Here is a 15,931-nt window from a genome sequence, read left to right as displayed (position 1 = left end):
CTAATAATAAAGCAAATACGATTTCTGGTCGTCCGTCCTGAAAATTACCCATTAAGTTTGCATAAATTACCTACCATGCCACCGGTAAGTAATAGAAAACGTTTCACAAAGCGAAAAATCTTAGACTGGGCCGGCCCATGTAAAAACGTCCTATATTACGCTCTGCACGCTGGGAGAATATCCAACACACCGTAAGGGCCGGCCCATGCACAGGCGCTTGCTTTTAGTTCCGTTTATTTATTTATTTTCAATTCCTTTTTTTTAATAATTTAAAACTTCAAATAATCTTTAAAATTTTAATAAACTGAAAATTATAGTTTGACATATTTAAAAAATTAAAATGTTTGTGACTTCAAAAACTGCTCGTAGTTTTATAAAAAATGCTCGCATATACAATAAAAATGTTGGCAATTTTAGAAAAATGTTTGTACAATAAGAAAAGTCCTTGATCTCAAATACAATTCAATGTATTAAAAATTATTAAAGGTATTTAACAAAATGCTTTCTAATTCAAAATATGTTAATGCATTTAAAAAATATACAGATTGCTTCAACTTGTGAATAAATTTAAAAGAAGAAACATTTTCTTGCATTTGTGTACAAAATTTCTATATCAAGCGATGATATATGAACATAATGTGATCACCATCTTTAAAGATTCTGTTTTTTTTTTCTGTGACAATGCACGGGCCATTTTGCTAGTACTAGTAAGAAGATAACCTAATCATAGACCTGTGTGTGTAAAACGTGTGCATTTGGCGAGTGTTGGCGTAGAAAAAGTCCAACTCGTCACCGTAGTGCGCACGGTAACTCGAACTGGGCCGGGCCGGGCCGGGCGCGGAGACCGAAGCGACAGGGCAGCGGGGGAGTCGATTGGACACTGGTTTCTTCTCCGCGCCAATAAAAGGCCAGGCGCCGCACGGCAGGAGAGAGAGAGAGAGGCACCACCCCCCAACCCAGCGGGAAAGCGCTCGCCTGCACGCAGCCAGCCTGGGAAGTACTGTAGCTAGGGCTAGCACCCGCCGCCCCCTCTCCCCAGCGCCGCCGCAGCCGCCAGCGCCCCATGGCCAAGGGCAAGTTCAAGGGCAAGCCCACCGGGCAGCGCACCTTCTCCTCCAAGGAGGAGCTCGGTACGTACGGCCCCGGCCGCAATGCTCGCCCCCTCCTCCCTCCCTCCCTCCCTCTCCGCTCTTTCCTTTCCCGGTTCGATTCGCGCCGCGCCGGCGACTCGTTCGGCCGATGGCGCTTAGCTAGGGTTCGCTAGCGCGATCGGGGCGGGGGCTGCTGCCTGGCGTGGCCGACGGCCGGCGCCTGCGGCGGTGGCGCTGTGAAGGGCCGCTTGGTTGTTTTGCTCGGTTTGAAGAACGTGCCGGAGCCGATTGGCGTAGCAAAGGTCGTGGCTTTTGGGTGCAGGAGGCGCAGATCGGACGGTTTGGTACCCCGATCGATCGTCCGTCCGTTCGATGCTTTGGCGACTTTGGGCTGTGTCTTGTGTGTACCCTGACCACCTTGTTCCTGGAGGCAGTTTGGTTGGGTTTATCCTTGGAAATATATGTGGGGAGGGTTTGCTTTGCTTGTGTATCCTCCACGAGCCGGTTCCACTAATTAATTGGTGTTGAGAGCTTACTAGCTACTGTATTCTGCTTGTGTATGTTCGTCCCCACCATTGTTTCGGCTGTTCCGGTTATGATTGCTTTGTTCACCAGTAGAATTGTGTGGTTGTCTGCTTTGATTGGAAGTACCACCTTAGTTTAGCACTTGTCTACTGGTCCATTCAGATTCATTGTGCAAAGTGGGTATATCAATTTTGCAATGCTCTGTGGCTGTGGGTAAATGTTCCTATTTATTTGACGATTCCTATAAACCACAACATTGTATTCTGGGACATTGTGTTGTCTACTCCAATAGCAGGTGAAACACTTTGCCAAAAGTTGAAATTAAGGTGGAAATTTGACGTTATACTGGTATATATTGTGTTGCTGCATGATAATTATTAGGACAAGTAGTTGTTCCTGAACTACTTTCCTAAACAAATGAAGCACCATCCGCTGGAACACTTTTTATTCTGCTCTCAGTATTTTGTACTACCTCCGTTTCGAAATTCTTGTCGTCGTTTTGGAACGGAGGTAGTACCTATGAATTGACCCTTTTACAAATCTCTTCTCATAGTTTTCATGTGAATCTGAATGCAGAGGCTGGTACTTCAGCTGATCGTCCAAAGACCTTTTCTAAGAAGGTTTGCAACTTTGCATGCATCATTTTCTTCTCAATTACGATATCAGTTTAACTAGACTATCTCATATGCTTGTTTTGCTCTGGGCTTGTATTTGTAAACCAAACAGAAGCAAGAGGTATTTAACAGAAGGGAAGAGTCAATTGAGGAGGAAAGCGATGAAGAGGTTGAGAAGACCGTAAGTTATTCTCTTCCTGAAAAACTTACATTGAACTCTATCTACATCCTTAAGTCCTTCAGTGTATACAATTTTTATTATTTGCGTGACAATCTGCTTCTGTTTTTTCCTGTTATCAGAAACACAAAGGCACTGCAGGTCTCATTGACATTGACAATCCAAACCTGGTGAAACCTAAGAGTATTAAAGCCAAGGATGTTGATGTAAGTCTGATTTTTAATATTTGGTTCCTCATTATCTTCAAAACATAATGTATTGCTGTCAATGATTGTGATAGGTTGGTCCCATTACAAGTCTATTTAGTTTTCTGGAAAGATTACTGTTCAATATAACTGTATGTGAACATATTTGAATTAGAATTAGAATTAAGACTCCTGATAATTCAGATAAGAACATGGTGCAGTATTTGTTAGTAATGCTAGAATGTTTCTACTGCATGTACTTGCCTCCTTTAAACTATTATTATGCACACTCCTGTCATAATCTGTGTTATAGCTAGGGCTTTTTTTTTGTTACATTTTGAATCACTTATCAGTTCATATCTACTAGCTAACTCGTTTTGCACCTACACAGGTTGATAGGACAGCTGATCTCTCCAGGCGTGAAAGGTATGGGCATGCATTTCCTGGGCATACTTCTTTTGTGTACCATTGATTATGTAGAACATATTTATGTCCTTTGTATGCGAGTTATAACTTATAAGTGCACTTGAAATGTTGCTGACACAATTGGTACAAGTTCTGGAATGAAAAAGGAAATTTCAGGGAGCTGATATAGGACTATCTACTACTCCATAAGTTTGTTGGACAGTCCCGTTCTTTTTGACGGTTCTATAGGTGTTGTTGTACAAGAAAATCCCCCCCTTTGTTATGTTTTTATGTCGGGGCTGTTGAAAAAAAGAAGTCGTTTTATGCTTTTATATTTTTTCTGCTGTAGTTCTCTTAATTATAATCGGCAATGATTATATATAATGCCAATGATCATGATGATAGTTTTTCCAAAAAGATAGGATGTAATTGCCAATGCAATAATGTTACTTTCAGTGCTTTTTTAATTACTACGTTTTTTTTGCTCTTTCAGGGAGGAGCTTGAGAAGCAGAGAGCTCGAGCCCACTACATGAGACTTCAGGAGGAAGGAAAGACAGAACAGGCTAGGAAAGACTTAGGTGAGGGGTTAAAAGTGATTTTGTGAACTATTCTCCCCTTCCATGCACATGATCATGATGATATTTTCCAAAAAAAAATCAATGCAGCGCATCAAAGATTATACTAGCTAGAAGAAATGGTCTACCATGTTCCCACTTGAATCTTGTGCGCAAGCCCATTTTATGACATGGTTTTAATTAAGCATGTGTTAGGTCTAAGGAAGTTAGTGCATTTGATGTCACATTATACTATTTGTCCTGCCTCAGTCCCGAAGTAGTACAAGAATAGAAAATAATGTATTTCCTCTAATTCATCATTTTTTTTATTTCTGAACGTAGTGCAAGTATATAACACGAGGTTATCGTATATGTTTATGCAATAGGATGTTTACCATGGTTGCCATTTTGCACCTTTGTTTAGTAGTAATCGGAGGATCGATCCTTTGACTACGGGCAAACCATTAATCGTGATCTTGACACATCTTTTTCGCAACCGCAGATCGCCTTACCTTGATCCGGCGGCAGAGGGAGGAAGCTGCAAAGAAGCGCGAAGAGGAAAAGGCTGGTACGCCTCTTGGCCGCTGCTAGTAACATTGTTCTAGCTTTCCTTTGACATGTATTTAGTCGACACATACAAAACTGAAGGCCTTAGAATCAAAACATTTAGTCCACACTCGCTTGTTTTCTAACCTTGTGCTCCACTGCTTGCAGCGAAAGAGGAGAGGAAGGCTGAAGCACGCAAGTGACCTACCAAGCTATGGATGGACCGGATATGAGAGATGTGTTTTGTTGGGAGACTCGATGCCGATATTAGCTGAACTTCCTTTTACTTCTTTTATTTTGCTGTAGTAGTATGCAAAATGACCGCAGAACCAGTGTGAATGATGCCTGTGCTTGATCCCGTTAGATGTCAATTCTGAACTTGAGTTGTGGAAACGTGTTAACGCTACTTCATGCGACCGACTTTTGTGCAGATTGTTGAATCCCCGTGAGGATACATCCGAAGTCTGAATTGAACTGTATCCTTTGCACGAATGAAAAGATTGTCTTTGGCATGATGGCGATCGGCGAGCGTGCGAGCTTCTGTTGTGCTATAGAGTTTGATTGCTTATTTTTTGAGTGATTTCTCTGTACCCTTTCCCTCTTATCCTAATGCATAAACAGAACACCTGCTATTTTCCTGTTAAAAAGTCATTTGGCTATGCTAAAACATGCCATCGTAGTATGTCGTAGCTTTGACCCCTTTCAAATTTCAAAAGTCGAAACCACTGAATGGGGAAAAAACTCGACTCCGCTGGGGATCGAACCCAGAATCTCTGGTTTCGTAGACCAGCGCCTTATCCATTGGGCCACGGAGTCATTGACGGATGCAATCAAAATTGTATTCTTGTCACTTAGGCGCCAGTGATCCTCGTGCTGTGGATCACTGAATGTGCATCTGTGTGCTGACTTGCAATGCAGGTAGAGTATGTCTACATGTCGATGTCAGTGACGGAGCCAGAATTTTTTTTGGAGCCTGGGCAAGTTAAGCCTAAGTGTATAATCTATAAATCAAAAATCAGGTATTTGACACAATATATACTATACCACCAAGCTTCGGAATAGCAAATCCGTAATAATAATCAAATGAAAGCAAAACCATAATAATCAGACAAAAAATAATTTTGTAGCTTGCTCTATTAACTATCCGAAAAAGGGTTTTCCTCCGCTTTGTATACAAGGCAACCAACCTCAGTTATGAAATTTGATGATAAAGTTTGAAGTTGTTAAACAAGTAAATAAGAGCTACAACAAGTGCAAATTCACAGTACTTGAATCAAGGAAATAAACATTCTGAATTTCCGATATAAAAGAAGGGAAAAGCTAACCATCAGCCAGCAGATTATAATGGCCGCATCAGCCACCTCCCCCGTAAGACACGCGTCCAAGTGACTACGCGGTTCTGCAACAAAGACTATGTTTCTGAAACATATACGATGTTGGAGTGGTCTACTATAGATTTATGTTCTGACCATCCGGTCGTCGCCAGCCGCCCATGCCGCCCATGAACATTGCAAACAATTTCTGCAACTTGACCTTTGTTGTAAAAATTCCTGAAACATGACCTTTGTTGTAAAAAATTCTCCCGCAAAAGTACCTATGTTGCAGAAAGACGAAGAAAAAAAAATCCGGCAACAAGCAAATTGTTTCTAAAACTCGACCGTTGTTTCAGGAATTAACGGGTCCAAAGTTTATTTTTTGCAACAAAGCGAAAGTTTCTGCAACTCAGCCATCGTTTCAGGAATTATGGGGTGCCTGACCGGAGCAGATTCGACGGCTACGTGTAGATCGGACGGCCCTCCAAGTAGTGGATGTTTAGTAAACATCCACCGTTGGATGCGTAGTAGGCCCCGTTAAACACAAAGTAACACTATAACAATTAGCTGGGCTGCAAAGCGAGAAGTTGTGATCGATCTGAGCCGAGGTGTTTTCTGTCAATATCGGGCTATCGGCCTCTGCTTCAGGTCTGGACTGCTATGTTGGGACGGGCTGCTCCGTTGACCGCCTCTGTGAGACGTGATGCCCGTTTGTTTTTTGCCCGGGTAAACCAAGCCACGGAACGGTATTAGCCATTGATAATAGCGATCGATCGATGCTGTCCAGGACAAGCCAGCCCGGGCAACTGCCCAGGGACGCTGGGCGGTGCCTTCGCCACTGGTTGATGTCATGCTATTTAGAGCTGTACATTTGTTGAGATTTTTTGAAATTACTGTAGGAAGTTTCGTGTCATTTTGCTTACAGTCACTCATATAATGATATTGTCTATAGTCGATAGTTGGGAGGCTAAATGGTGATTGTGGGGATGTTGTAATAGTTTTCATTCAATTTTCTGCAAATTAAGCAAACAACCCTCTTCTATTTTTCTAAGGAATCAAAGCCCTAATGAACACGGCTTTAGAAAAAAGAGGCCATGCCAAGTGCGAGAATCAGAATTTTCTTTTCAGCCGTGAACGAAATTGCTGCACCTTTTTTGGCTGTTATTTTTTTAAAATTATTTTATTGCAATTCTTTAGGAGAATAGGTGTGTGTGTGTGGGGGGGGGGGAGGGATTAAAAAGGAAGTAGTAGCACGATAGAGAGTCTATAGGGTAGTCCTTCATCATCACAGAACTGCACCATGACCCAGTCAGTCTAGCCGATTAGCTTTGGGAATGTTTTTTTCATTTTAGCGGAAGAACTTTCAATCTATTCATCAAACGTCATGACGGTATTCAGGAAAGCCGTTGTTATTCCCATTAAAATTACCCGATGATAGATCGATTCATCCCAAGCTCACTCTCTTCGTTTCGCTCCCTTTGCGAAAGAACATTAGACCATTCCATCTTCGTAAACCCGCACTTCTAGGTACAAGCATTGAAGTGAGTCGAAGGCGCGTGTCGTCGTTACTTCTCTCTGGAGACGGGCAACTCTTGTTGTAGTAGACTCGTGGACGATGTCCCTGATGCTTAAGAACATTGTTCTCGTTGCTTGCTAGTGCCACCACAGATCTTGTCACCGACACACAACGCAACCGAGATTGAATGGCTGGTCGTCTTTGGCTTCTGCTTTGGGTTCCCTCATCGGTGGAGTCGTACCATAATCTATTGCGATTGGCTTGTTTACATGAAGCAAGAAGAAATTTATCTGGAAACAAATTAAACCTCGTTTTGGACCTTTTCTAATGGAAACCAAACATGCTAGGATTGCCCCGGAGCCCGGATTGGTTTCTACTTTGGTCGCGGAGCCTCACACTTAGGTGGTTTTCACGGTTTGGACTTATCTATTGTGCAAACGAGGTAGTAGTTGATAGTGTGCTGGTTTTGCGATTTGAACGTAGCTCAGATGGTTAGGTTCTTTGTGGCGAAAACAATCCAACATGGCTCATGTCCTAGACTGTCGACGTCGTTTGATTGAATCCTGCACTTGAAGCACTCCTCGAGGACGACGCCATGATCCTTTGACAGCCTCAACTTCTTGCACCGCCCGGTGCCGTCTTCGTCGTCATCATCCTCATTGTTGCCCTGGGCGATGACGCCCCCGTGGGAGATGCTGGAGATGGTGTGCTCCAGCCCACTCATGGTCCCGCTGCAGATGCCATTCTCTATAGATGTGGACGTCCCCCTCATCCCAGGCTCCTCCTTCCTATGCAACAGTGTGTGATCTAGCCCCATCATGGTCCCGCTATCTAAGCCACTCTCTCGAGATGTGGACGTCCCCGTCATCCCAGACTCCTCCTTCCTATGCAGTAGTGTGTGTTCTAGCCCCCTCATGGTCCCGCTGCCGACGCCGCTCTTTGAAGATGTGGGCATCTCCCTCATCCCAGGCTCCTCCTTCCTATGCAGTAGTGTGTGTTCTAGCCCTGTCATGGTCCGGTTGCCGATGCCGCTATCTCGAGATGTGGACGCCCCCTCATCCTAGGCTCCCCCTTCCCATGCAACAGCGTGTGTTCTAGCCCCCTCGTGGTCCCGCTGCCAACGCCGCTCTGTGAAGATGTGGACGTACCCCTCATCCCAGGCCCCTCCTTCCTATGCAGTAGTGTGTGTTCTAGCCCCCTCATGATCCCGCTGCCGATGCCGCTATCTGGACATGTGGACACCCCCCCCCGCGCATCCCAAGCCCCTCCTTCCCTATGCAACAATGTGTGTTCTGCCCCCCCCATGGTCTCGCCGCCAACGCCGCTCTTTGGAGATGTGGACGCCCCCCTCGTCCGAGGCTCCTCCTTCCTATGCAGCAGTGTCTATTCTAGCCCTCTCATGGTCCTGCTGCCGACGCTGCTCTCTGGAGATGTGCACGCTCCCTCATCCCATGCTCCTCCTTCCTATAAAGTAGTGTGTGTTCTACCCCCCTATGGTCCCACTGCCGACGCCGCTCTCTGAAGATGTGGACGTCCCCCTCATCCCAGGCACCTCCTTCCTATGCAGTAGTGTGTGTTCTAGCCCCCCCATGGTCCCGCTGCCGACGCCGCTCTCTAGAGATGTGGACGTCCCCCTCATCCCAGGTTCCTCCCTCCTATGCAGCAGTGTGTGTTCTAGCCCCCTCATGGTCCCGTTGTCGACGCCACTGTCTGGAGATGTGGATGTCCCCCTCATCCTAGGCTCATCCTTCCTATCCAGCAGTGTGTGTTCTATCCCCCTCATGGTCCCGCTGCCGACGCGGCTCTATGGATATGTGGACGTCCCCCTCTTCCGAGGCTCCTTCTTCCTTTGCAGCAGTGTGTGTAATAGCCCCCTCATGGTCCCGCTGTTGGAAATATGCCCTAGAGACAATGATAAATAGTTATTATTATATTTCCTGTTTAAAGATAATCGTTTATTATCCATGCTATAATTGTATTGAATGAAAACATAGATGCATGTGTGGATACATAGACAAAACAATGTCCCTAGCAAGCCTCTAGTTGACTAGCCAGTTGATCAATGGTAGTCAAGGTTTTATGGCTATATGCAAGTGTTGTCACTTGATAACTGAATCACATCACTAGGAGAATCATGTGATGGACTATACCCAAACTATGAACGTAACATATTGATCGTGTCATTTTATTGCTATTGTGTTCTACGTGTCAAGTATTTATTCTTGTGACCATGGGATCATATAACTCACTGGCACCGGAGGAATACCTTGTGCGCATCAAACGTCACAACGTAACTGGGTGACTATAAAGGTGTTCTACAGGTATCTCCGAAGGTGTCCATTGAGTTAGTATGGATCAAGACTGGGATTTGTCACTCCGTGTGACACAGAGGTATCTCGGGGCCCACTCGTTAATACAACATCACACACAAGCCTTGCAAGCAATGTGACTAAGTGTAAGTCACGGGATCTTGTATTACGGAACGAGTAAAGAAACTTGCTGGTAACGAGATTGAAATAGGTATGCGGATACGGCGATCGAATCTCGGGCAAGTAACATACCGAAGGACAAAGGGAATGACATACGAGATTATATGAATCCTTGACACTGAGGTTCAACCGATAAGATCTTCGGAGAATATGTAGGATCCAATATGGGCATCTAGGTCCCGCTATTGGATATTGACCGAGGAATGCCTCAGGTCATGTCTACATAGTTCTCGAACCCGCGGGGTCTGCACACTTAAGGTTCGGCGATGTTTTAGTATAGTTGAGTTATATGTGTGGTTACCGAATGTTGTTCGGAGTCCCGGATGAGATCACGGACGTCATGAGGGTTTACAGAATGGTCCAGAAATGAAGATTTATATATAGGATGGTTTCTTTTGGTCACCGGAAAGTTTCGGGCAATTCCGACAGTGTACCGGGAGTGATGAATGGGTTCTGGGTGTTCACCGGGAGGGGCCCACCCACCCGGGAGTGAGTCCAAGGCCGTAGGTTGGCGCCGCAAGTCCTTAGTGGGCTGGTGGAGTCAGCCCAAGAGGGCTATGGCGCCATATAAGAAAATACCGAAAGAAAATAAAAAGGAAAAGGAAAGAGGGAGGTGGGAAGGAAGAGGAGGACTCCTCCTTCCCAAACCGAATTGGAGGAGGAGTCCTCCTCCTCCTAGCGTCCGACGCACCTTGAGGGACTTGCCCCTCAAGGCTTTCCCCTCCCCTCCCTCCTATATATAGTGGTGGTTTAGGGCTTTTTGAGACACAACTTTGCTACGTGCAACTCTAGCCTATACCACACAGTTTCACCTCTTGATCGGATTTGTGCGGAGCTCGGGCGGAGCCCTGAAGGAGTAGATCATCACCACCACCGGAGCACCGTCACGCTGCCGGAGAACTCATCTACTTCTCCGTCTTGCTTGCTGGATCAAGAAGGCCGAGATCATCGTCGAGTTGTACGTGTGCTGAACGTGGAGGTGCCGTCCGTTCGACACTAGATCGGAACGGATCGTGGGATGGATCGCAGGACGGTCTGTGGGACGGTTCGAGGGACGTGAAGACATTCCACTACATCAACCGCGTTTCTTAACGCTTCCCGCCATACGATCTACAAGGGTACGTAGATCTAATCTCCACTCGTAGATGGACATCACCATGATAGGTCTTCGTGTGCGTAGGAATTTTTTTGTTTCCCATGCAACGTTCCCCAACAGTGGAATCATGAGCTAGGTTCATGCGTAGATGTTATCTCGGGTAGAACACAAAAGGTTTTGTGGACGGTGATGTTCGATTTGCTGCCCTCCTTAGTCTTTTCTCGATTCAGCGGTATTGTTGGATTGAAGCGGCGCAGACCGACATAACTCATACGCTTATGAGAGACTGGTTTCATCGATTGACATGCATCCTTTTTGCATAAAGATGACTGGCGGGTGCCTGTTTCTTCAACTTTAGTTGTATTGGTTTTGACCGAGGCGGTCCTTGGAGAGGTTAAATAGAAATTTGCACATCTCTGTTGTGGTTTTGCGTAAGTAAGATGCGATCATACTAGATACCCATAGCAGCCACGTAAAACATGCAACAACAAATTAGAGGACGTCTAACTTGTTTTTGCAGGGTATGCTTGTGATATGATATGGCCAATGATGTGATGTGATATATTGGATGTATGAGATGATCATGTTGTAATAGTTAATATCAACTTGCACGTCGATGCTACAACAACCGGCAGGAGCCATAGGGTTGTCTTTAAACTAACATTTGTGTTTGCAGATGCGTTTACTATATTTCTAGGTCGTAGCTTTAGTAGTAATAGCATAGATAGCACGACAACCTCGATGGCGACACGTTGATGGAGATCATGATGGTGGAGATCATGGTGTGGCGCTGGTGACAAGAAGATCATGCCGGTGCTTGAGTGATGGAGATCAAGAACCACAAGATGATGGCCATATCGTGTCACTTATGAATTGCATGTGATGTTAATCCTTTTATGCACCTTATTTTGCTTAGAACGACGGTAGCATTATAAGGTGATCTCTCACTAAAATTTAAAGATGAAATTGTGATCTCCCCGACTGTGCACCATTGCGACAGTTCATCGTTTCGAGACACGACGTGATGATCGGGTGTGATAGACTCAACGTTCACATACAACGGGTGCAAAACAGTTGCACATGCGGAACACTCGAGTTAAGCTTGACGAGCCTAGCATGTGCAGACATGGCCTCGGAACACATGAGACCGAAAGGTCGAGCATGAATCGATAGTTGATATGATTAGCATAGAGTTGCTTACCACTGAAACTATTCTCAACTCACGTGATGATTGGACTTGAGTTAGTGAATTTGGATCATGTACCACTCAAATGACTAGAGAGATGTACTTTTTGAGTGGGAGGTTAGCAAGTAATTTGATTAGTTAAACTCTAATTATCTTGAACATAGTCTTAGTCCACTTTGAAATATTTGTGTTGTAGATCAATGGCTCACGCGACAGTCACCCTCAATTTTAATACCTTCCTAGAGAAAGTTAAGTTGAATGATGATGGAAGCAACTTTGTAGACTGGGCTCGTAATCTTAAGTTGCTCCTGCAAGCTGGGAAGAAGGATTATGTCCTTAATGCCGCACTAGGAGATGCACCACCCGCTACGGCTGACCAAGATGTTAAGAACGCCTGGTTAACACGTAAGGAGGACTACTTAGTAGTTCAATGTGCAGTCTTGTATGGCTTAGAGCCGGGACTTCAACGTCGCTTTGAGCATCATGGAGCATATGAGATGTTCTAGTAGTTGAAGTTTATCTTTCAGAAGAACGCCCGGATCGAGAGGTATGAGACCTCCGATAAATTCTATGCTTGCAAGATGGAGGAGAATTCGTCTGTCAGTGAACATGTGCTCAAAATGTCTGGGGTACTCAAACCGTCTAGCTGAGCTGGGGATTGAACTCCCGCAAGAGGCTATCACTGACAGAATTCTTCAATCACTGTCACCAAGCTACAAGAGCTTTGTGTTGAACTATAACATGCAAGGGATGAGCAAGTCACCCGTCGAGTTATTCACGATGCTGAAAGTCACAGAGTCAGAACTCCGGAAAGAGCATCAAGTGTTGATGGTCAATAAGACCAATGGTTTCAAGAGAAACGGCAAAGGCAAGAAGGATAACTCCAAGAAGAGCGGCAAGCCTGTTGCCAATCCGACGAAGAAACCCAAGGCTGGACCTAAGCCTGAAACAGAGTATTATTATTGCAAGGGACTGGTTCACTGGAAGCGCAACTGCCCCAAGTATTAGGCTGATAAGAAAGCGACCAAGGAAAAATCAGGTATATTCGATATACATGTTATTGAAGTGTACTTAACCAACTCTCGTAGTAGTGCCTGGGTATCCGATACCGGTTCTGTTGCTCATATTTGCAACTCGAAACAGGAACTGCGGAATAAACGAAGGCTAGCGAAGGATGAAGTGACGATGCGTGTGGGAAATGGTTCCAAGGTTGGTGCAATCGCCGTTGGCACAGTTCCACTTTAGTTACCATCAGGATTAGTTATGAACTTAAATAATTGTTATTTAGTGTCTGCGTTAAGCATGAACATTATATCTAGATCTTGTTTATTACGAGACGGTTACTCATTTAAGTCAGAGAATAATGGTTGTTCTATTTCTATGAGTAATATCTTTTATGGTCATGCACCCAATGTGAGAGGATTGTTCATATTGAATCTTGATAGCGATGATACACATGTACATAACATTGAGACCAAAAGAGTTAGGGTTAACAATGATAGCGCCATGTTTTTGTGGCACTGCCGCTTAGGTCATATTGGTGTAAAGCGCATGAAGAAACTCCATTCCGATGGACTTTTGGAATCACTTGACTTTGAATCACTTGACACGTGCGAACCATGCCTCATGGGCAAGATGACTAAGACTCCGTTCTCCGGAACAATGGAGCGTGCAAGTAATTTGTTGGAAATCATACATACCGATGTGTGCGGTCCGATGAGTGTGGAGGCACGCGGCGGATATCGTTATTTTCTCACCTTCACTGACGATTTGAGTAGATATGGTTATGTCTACTTGATGAAGCACAAGTCTGAAACGTTTGAGAAGTTCAAGAAAATTCAGAGTGATGTCGTAAATCATCGTAACAAGAAGATCAAGTTCCTACGGTCTGATCGTGGGGTGAATATCTGAGTTCCAAGTTTGGTTCTCACTTAAGACAATGTGGAATTGTTTCACAGTTGACACCGCCTGGAACACCACAGCGTAATGGTGTGTACAAACGCCGTAATCGTACTTTGTTAGAAATGGAGAGATCTATGATGTCTCTTACCGATTTGTCGTTATCGTTTTGGGTTTATGCATTAGAGACAATAGCATTCACTTTAAATAGAGCACCATCAAAATCCGTTGAGACGACACCATACGAACTGTGGTATGGCAAAAGACCGAAGTTGTCGTTTCTTAAAGTTTGGGGATGTAATGCTCATGTCAAAAAGCTTCAGCGTGAAAAGCTGGAACCTAAAGCGGAAAAGTGCGTCTTCATAGGTTACCCAAAGGAGACAGTTGGGTACACCTTCTATCTCAAATCCGAGGGCAAAGTGTTTGTTGCTAAAAACGGAGCTTTTTTTAGAAGGAGTTTCTCTCGAAAGAATTGAGTGGGAGGAAGATAGAACTTGATGAGGTTGTTGAACCTCTAGTCCCTGTGGATGGTGGCGCAGGGCAAGGGGAAACCCCCGTCGTTGTGACGCCGGTTGAGGAGGAAGTTGATGATGATGATCATGAAACTTCAGATCAAGTTCATATCAGACCTCGCAGGTCGACAAGATCACGTACTGCTCTTGAGTGGTACGGTAATCCTGTCTTATCAATTATGTTGTTAGACAACAATGAACCTGCAAATTATGAAGAAGCAATGGTGGGCCCGGATTCCAACAAATGGCTAGAGGCCATGAAGTCCGAGATAGGATCCATGTACGAGAACAAAGTGTGGACTTTGGAAGTACTGCCTGAAGGCCGCAAGGCTATTCGGAACAAATGGATCTTTAAGAAAAAGACAGACGCATATGGTAATGTGACCGTTTACAAAGCTCGACTTGTGGCAAAGGGTTTTTCACAAGTTCAAGGAGTTGACTACGATGAGACGTTCTCACCGGTAGCGATGCTTAAGTCCGTACGAATCATGTTAGCAATAGCTGCATTTTTCGATTATGAAATCTGGCAGATGGATGTCAAAACGGCGTTCCTTAACGGTTTTCTTAAGGAAGAGTTGTATATGATACAACCCGAAGGTTTTGTCGATCCAAAGAATGCTAACAAAGTGTGCAAGCTCCAGCGATCCATTTATGGACTGGTGCAAGCATCTCGGAGTTGGAATAAGCGCTTTGATGAGGTGATCAAAGCATTTGGGTTTATACAAGTGGTTGGAGAATCTTGTATTTACAAGAAAGTGAGTGGGAGCTCTGTGGCATTTCTAATATGATATGTGGATGACATATTGCTGATTGGAAACAACGTGGAGTTTTTGGAGAGCATAAAGGATTACTTGAATAAAACTTTCTCTATGAAGGACCTAGGAGAAGCTGCTTACATCCTAGGCATTAAGATCTATAGGGATAGATCGAGACGTCTGATAGGACTTTCACAAAGCACATACCTTGATAAAGTTTTGAAGAAGTTCAGAATGGATTAGTCCAAGAAAGGGTTCTTGCCAGTATTACAAGGTATAAAATTGAGTAAGACTCAGTGCCCAGCAACTACGGAAGATAGAGAACAGGTGAGTTCCGTCCCCTATGCTTCAGCCATAGGATCTATCATGTATGCAATGTTGTGCACTAGACCAGACGTCAGCTTGGCCATAAGTCTGGCAGGCAGGTTTCAGATTAATCCAGGAGTGGATCACTAGATGGCGGTCAAGAATATTCTGAAGTACTTGAAAGGACTAAGGAAATGTTTCTCGTTTATGGAGGTGACGAAGAGCTCATCGTAAAGGGTTACGTCGACGCAAGCTTTGACACCGATCCGGATGACTCTAAGTCGCAAACCGGATACATATTTATTTTTAATGGGGGTGCGTTAAGATGGTGCAATTCCAAGCAAAGCGTCGTAGCACATTCTACATGTGAAGCGGAGTACATGGCTGCCTCGGAGGCAGCAAAGGAGGGTGTCTGGATGAAGCAGTTCATGATGGATCTTGGAGTTGTGCCGAGCGCACTAAATCCAATAACTCTGTTCTATGACAACACTGGTGCCATTGCTCTAGCAAAGGAACCAAGGTTTCAGAAGAAGACCAGACACATCAAATGACGCTTCAACCTCCTCCGTGACTACGTCAAAGGAGAGGACGTGAATATTTGCAAAGTGCACACGGATCTGAATGTAGCAGACCCGCTGACTAAACCTCTTCCACGGGCAAAACATGATCAACACCAGAACTGTATGGGTGTTAGATTTATTACAATGTAAATCGCATGGCGATGTGAGGACTAGATTATTGACTCTAGTGCAAGTGGGAG

The 15,931-nt window shown here is 44.6% G+C and overlaps 1 protein-coding gene and 1 non-coding gene across 2 annotated transcripts; one reads left to right on the top strand and one right to left on the bottom strand.

The window, feature by feature from the left end:
• Window positions 1-940: 940 nt before the first annotated feature.
• On the top strand, window positions 941-4,614 carry LOC123416248 (28 kDa heat- and acid-stable phosphoprotein-like). The gene is made up of 8 exons (XM_045106786.1): window positions 941-1,130; window positions 2,193-2,236; window positions 2,343-2,411; window positions 2,531-2,614; window positions 2,985-3,019; window positions 3,492-3,577; window positions 4,056-4,121; window positions 4,268-4,614. The coding sequence occupies exons 1-8, from the start codon at window positions 1,064-1,066 to the stop codon at window positions 4,300-4,302; spliced, it is 486 nt and encodes a 161-aa protein (XP_044962721.1). The 5' UTR covers window positions 941-1,063; the 3' UTR covers window positions 4,303-4,614.
• A 228-nt stretch (window positions 4,615-4,842) lies between these two features.
• Window positions 4,843-4,915, bottom strand: TRNAR-ACG. Its single transcript has one exon. It is a non-coding gene; the product is annotated as a tRNA-Arg (tRNA).
• Between the last annotated feature and the right edge of the window lie 11,016 nt (window positions 4,916-15,931).

The sequence above is a fragment of the Hordeum vulgare genome, chromosome 1H (genome assembly GCF_904849725.1).
Source record: "Hordeum vulgare subsp. vulgare chromosome 1H, MorexV3_pseudomolecules_assembly, whole genome shotgun sequence".
In the NCBI taxonomy this organism is placed as follows: Eukaryota; Viridiplantae; Streptophyta; class Magnoliopsida; order Poales; family Poaceae; genus Hordeum; species Hordeum vulgare.
This window is presented reverse-complemented; position numbering and strand designations above follow the sequence as displayed.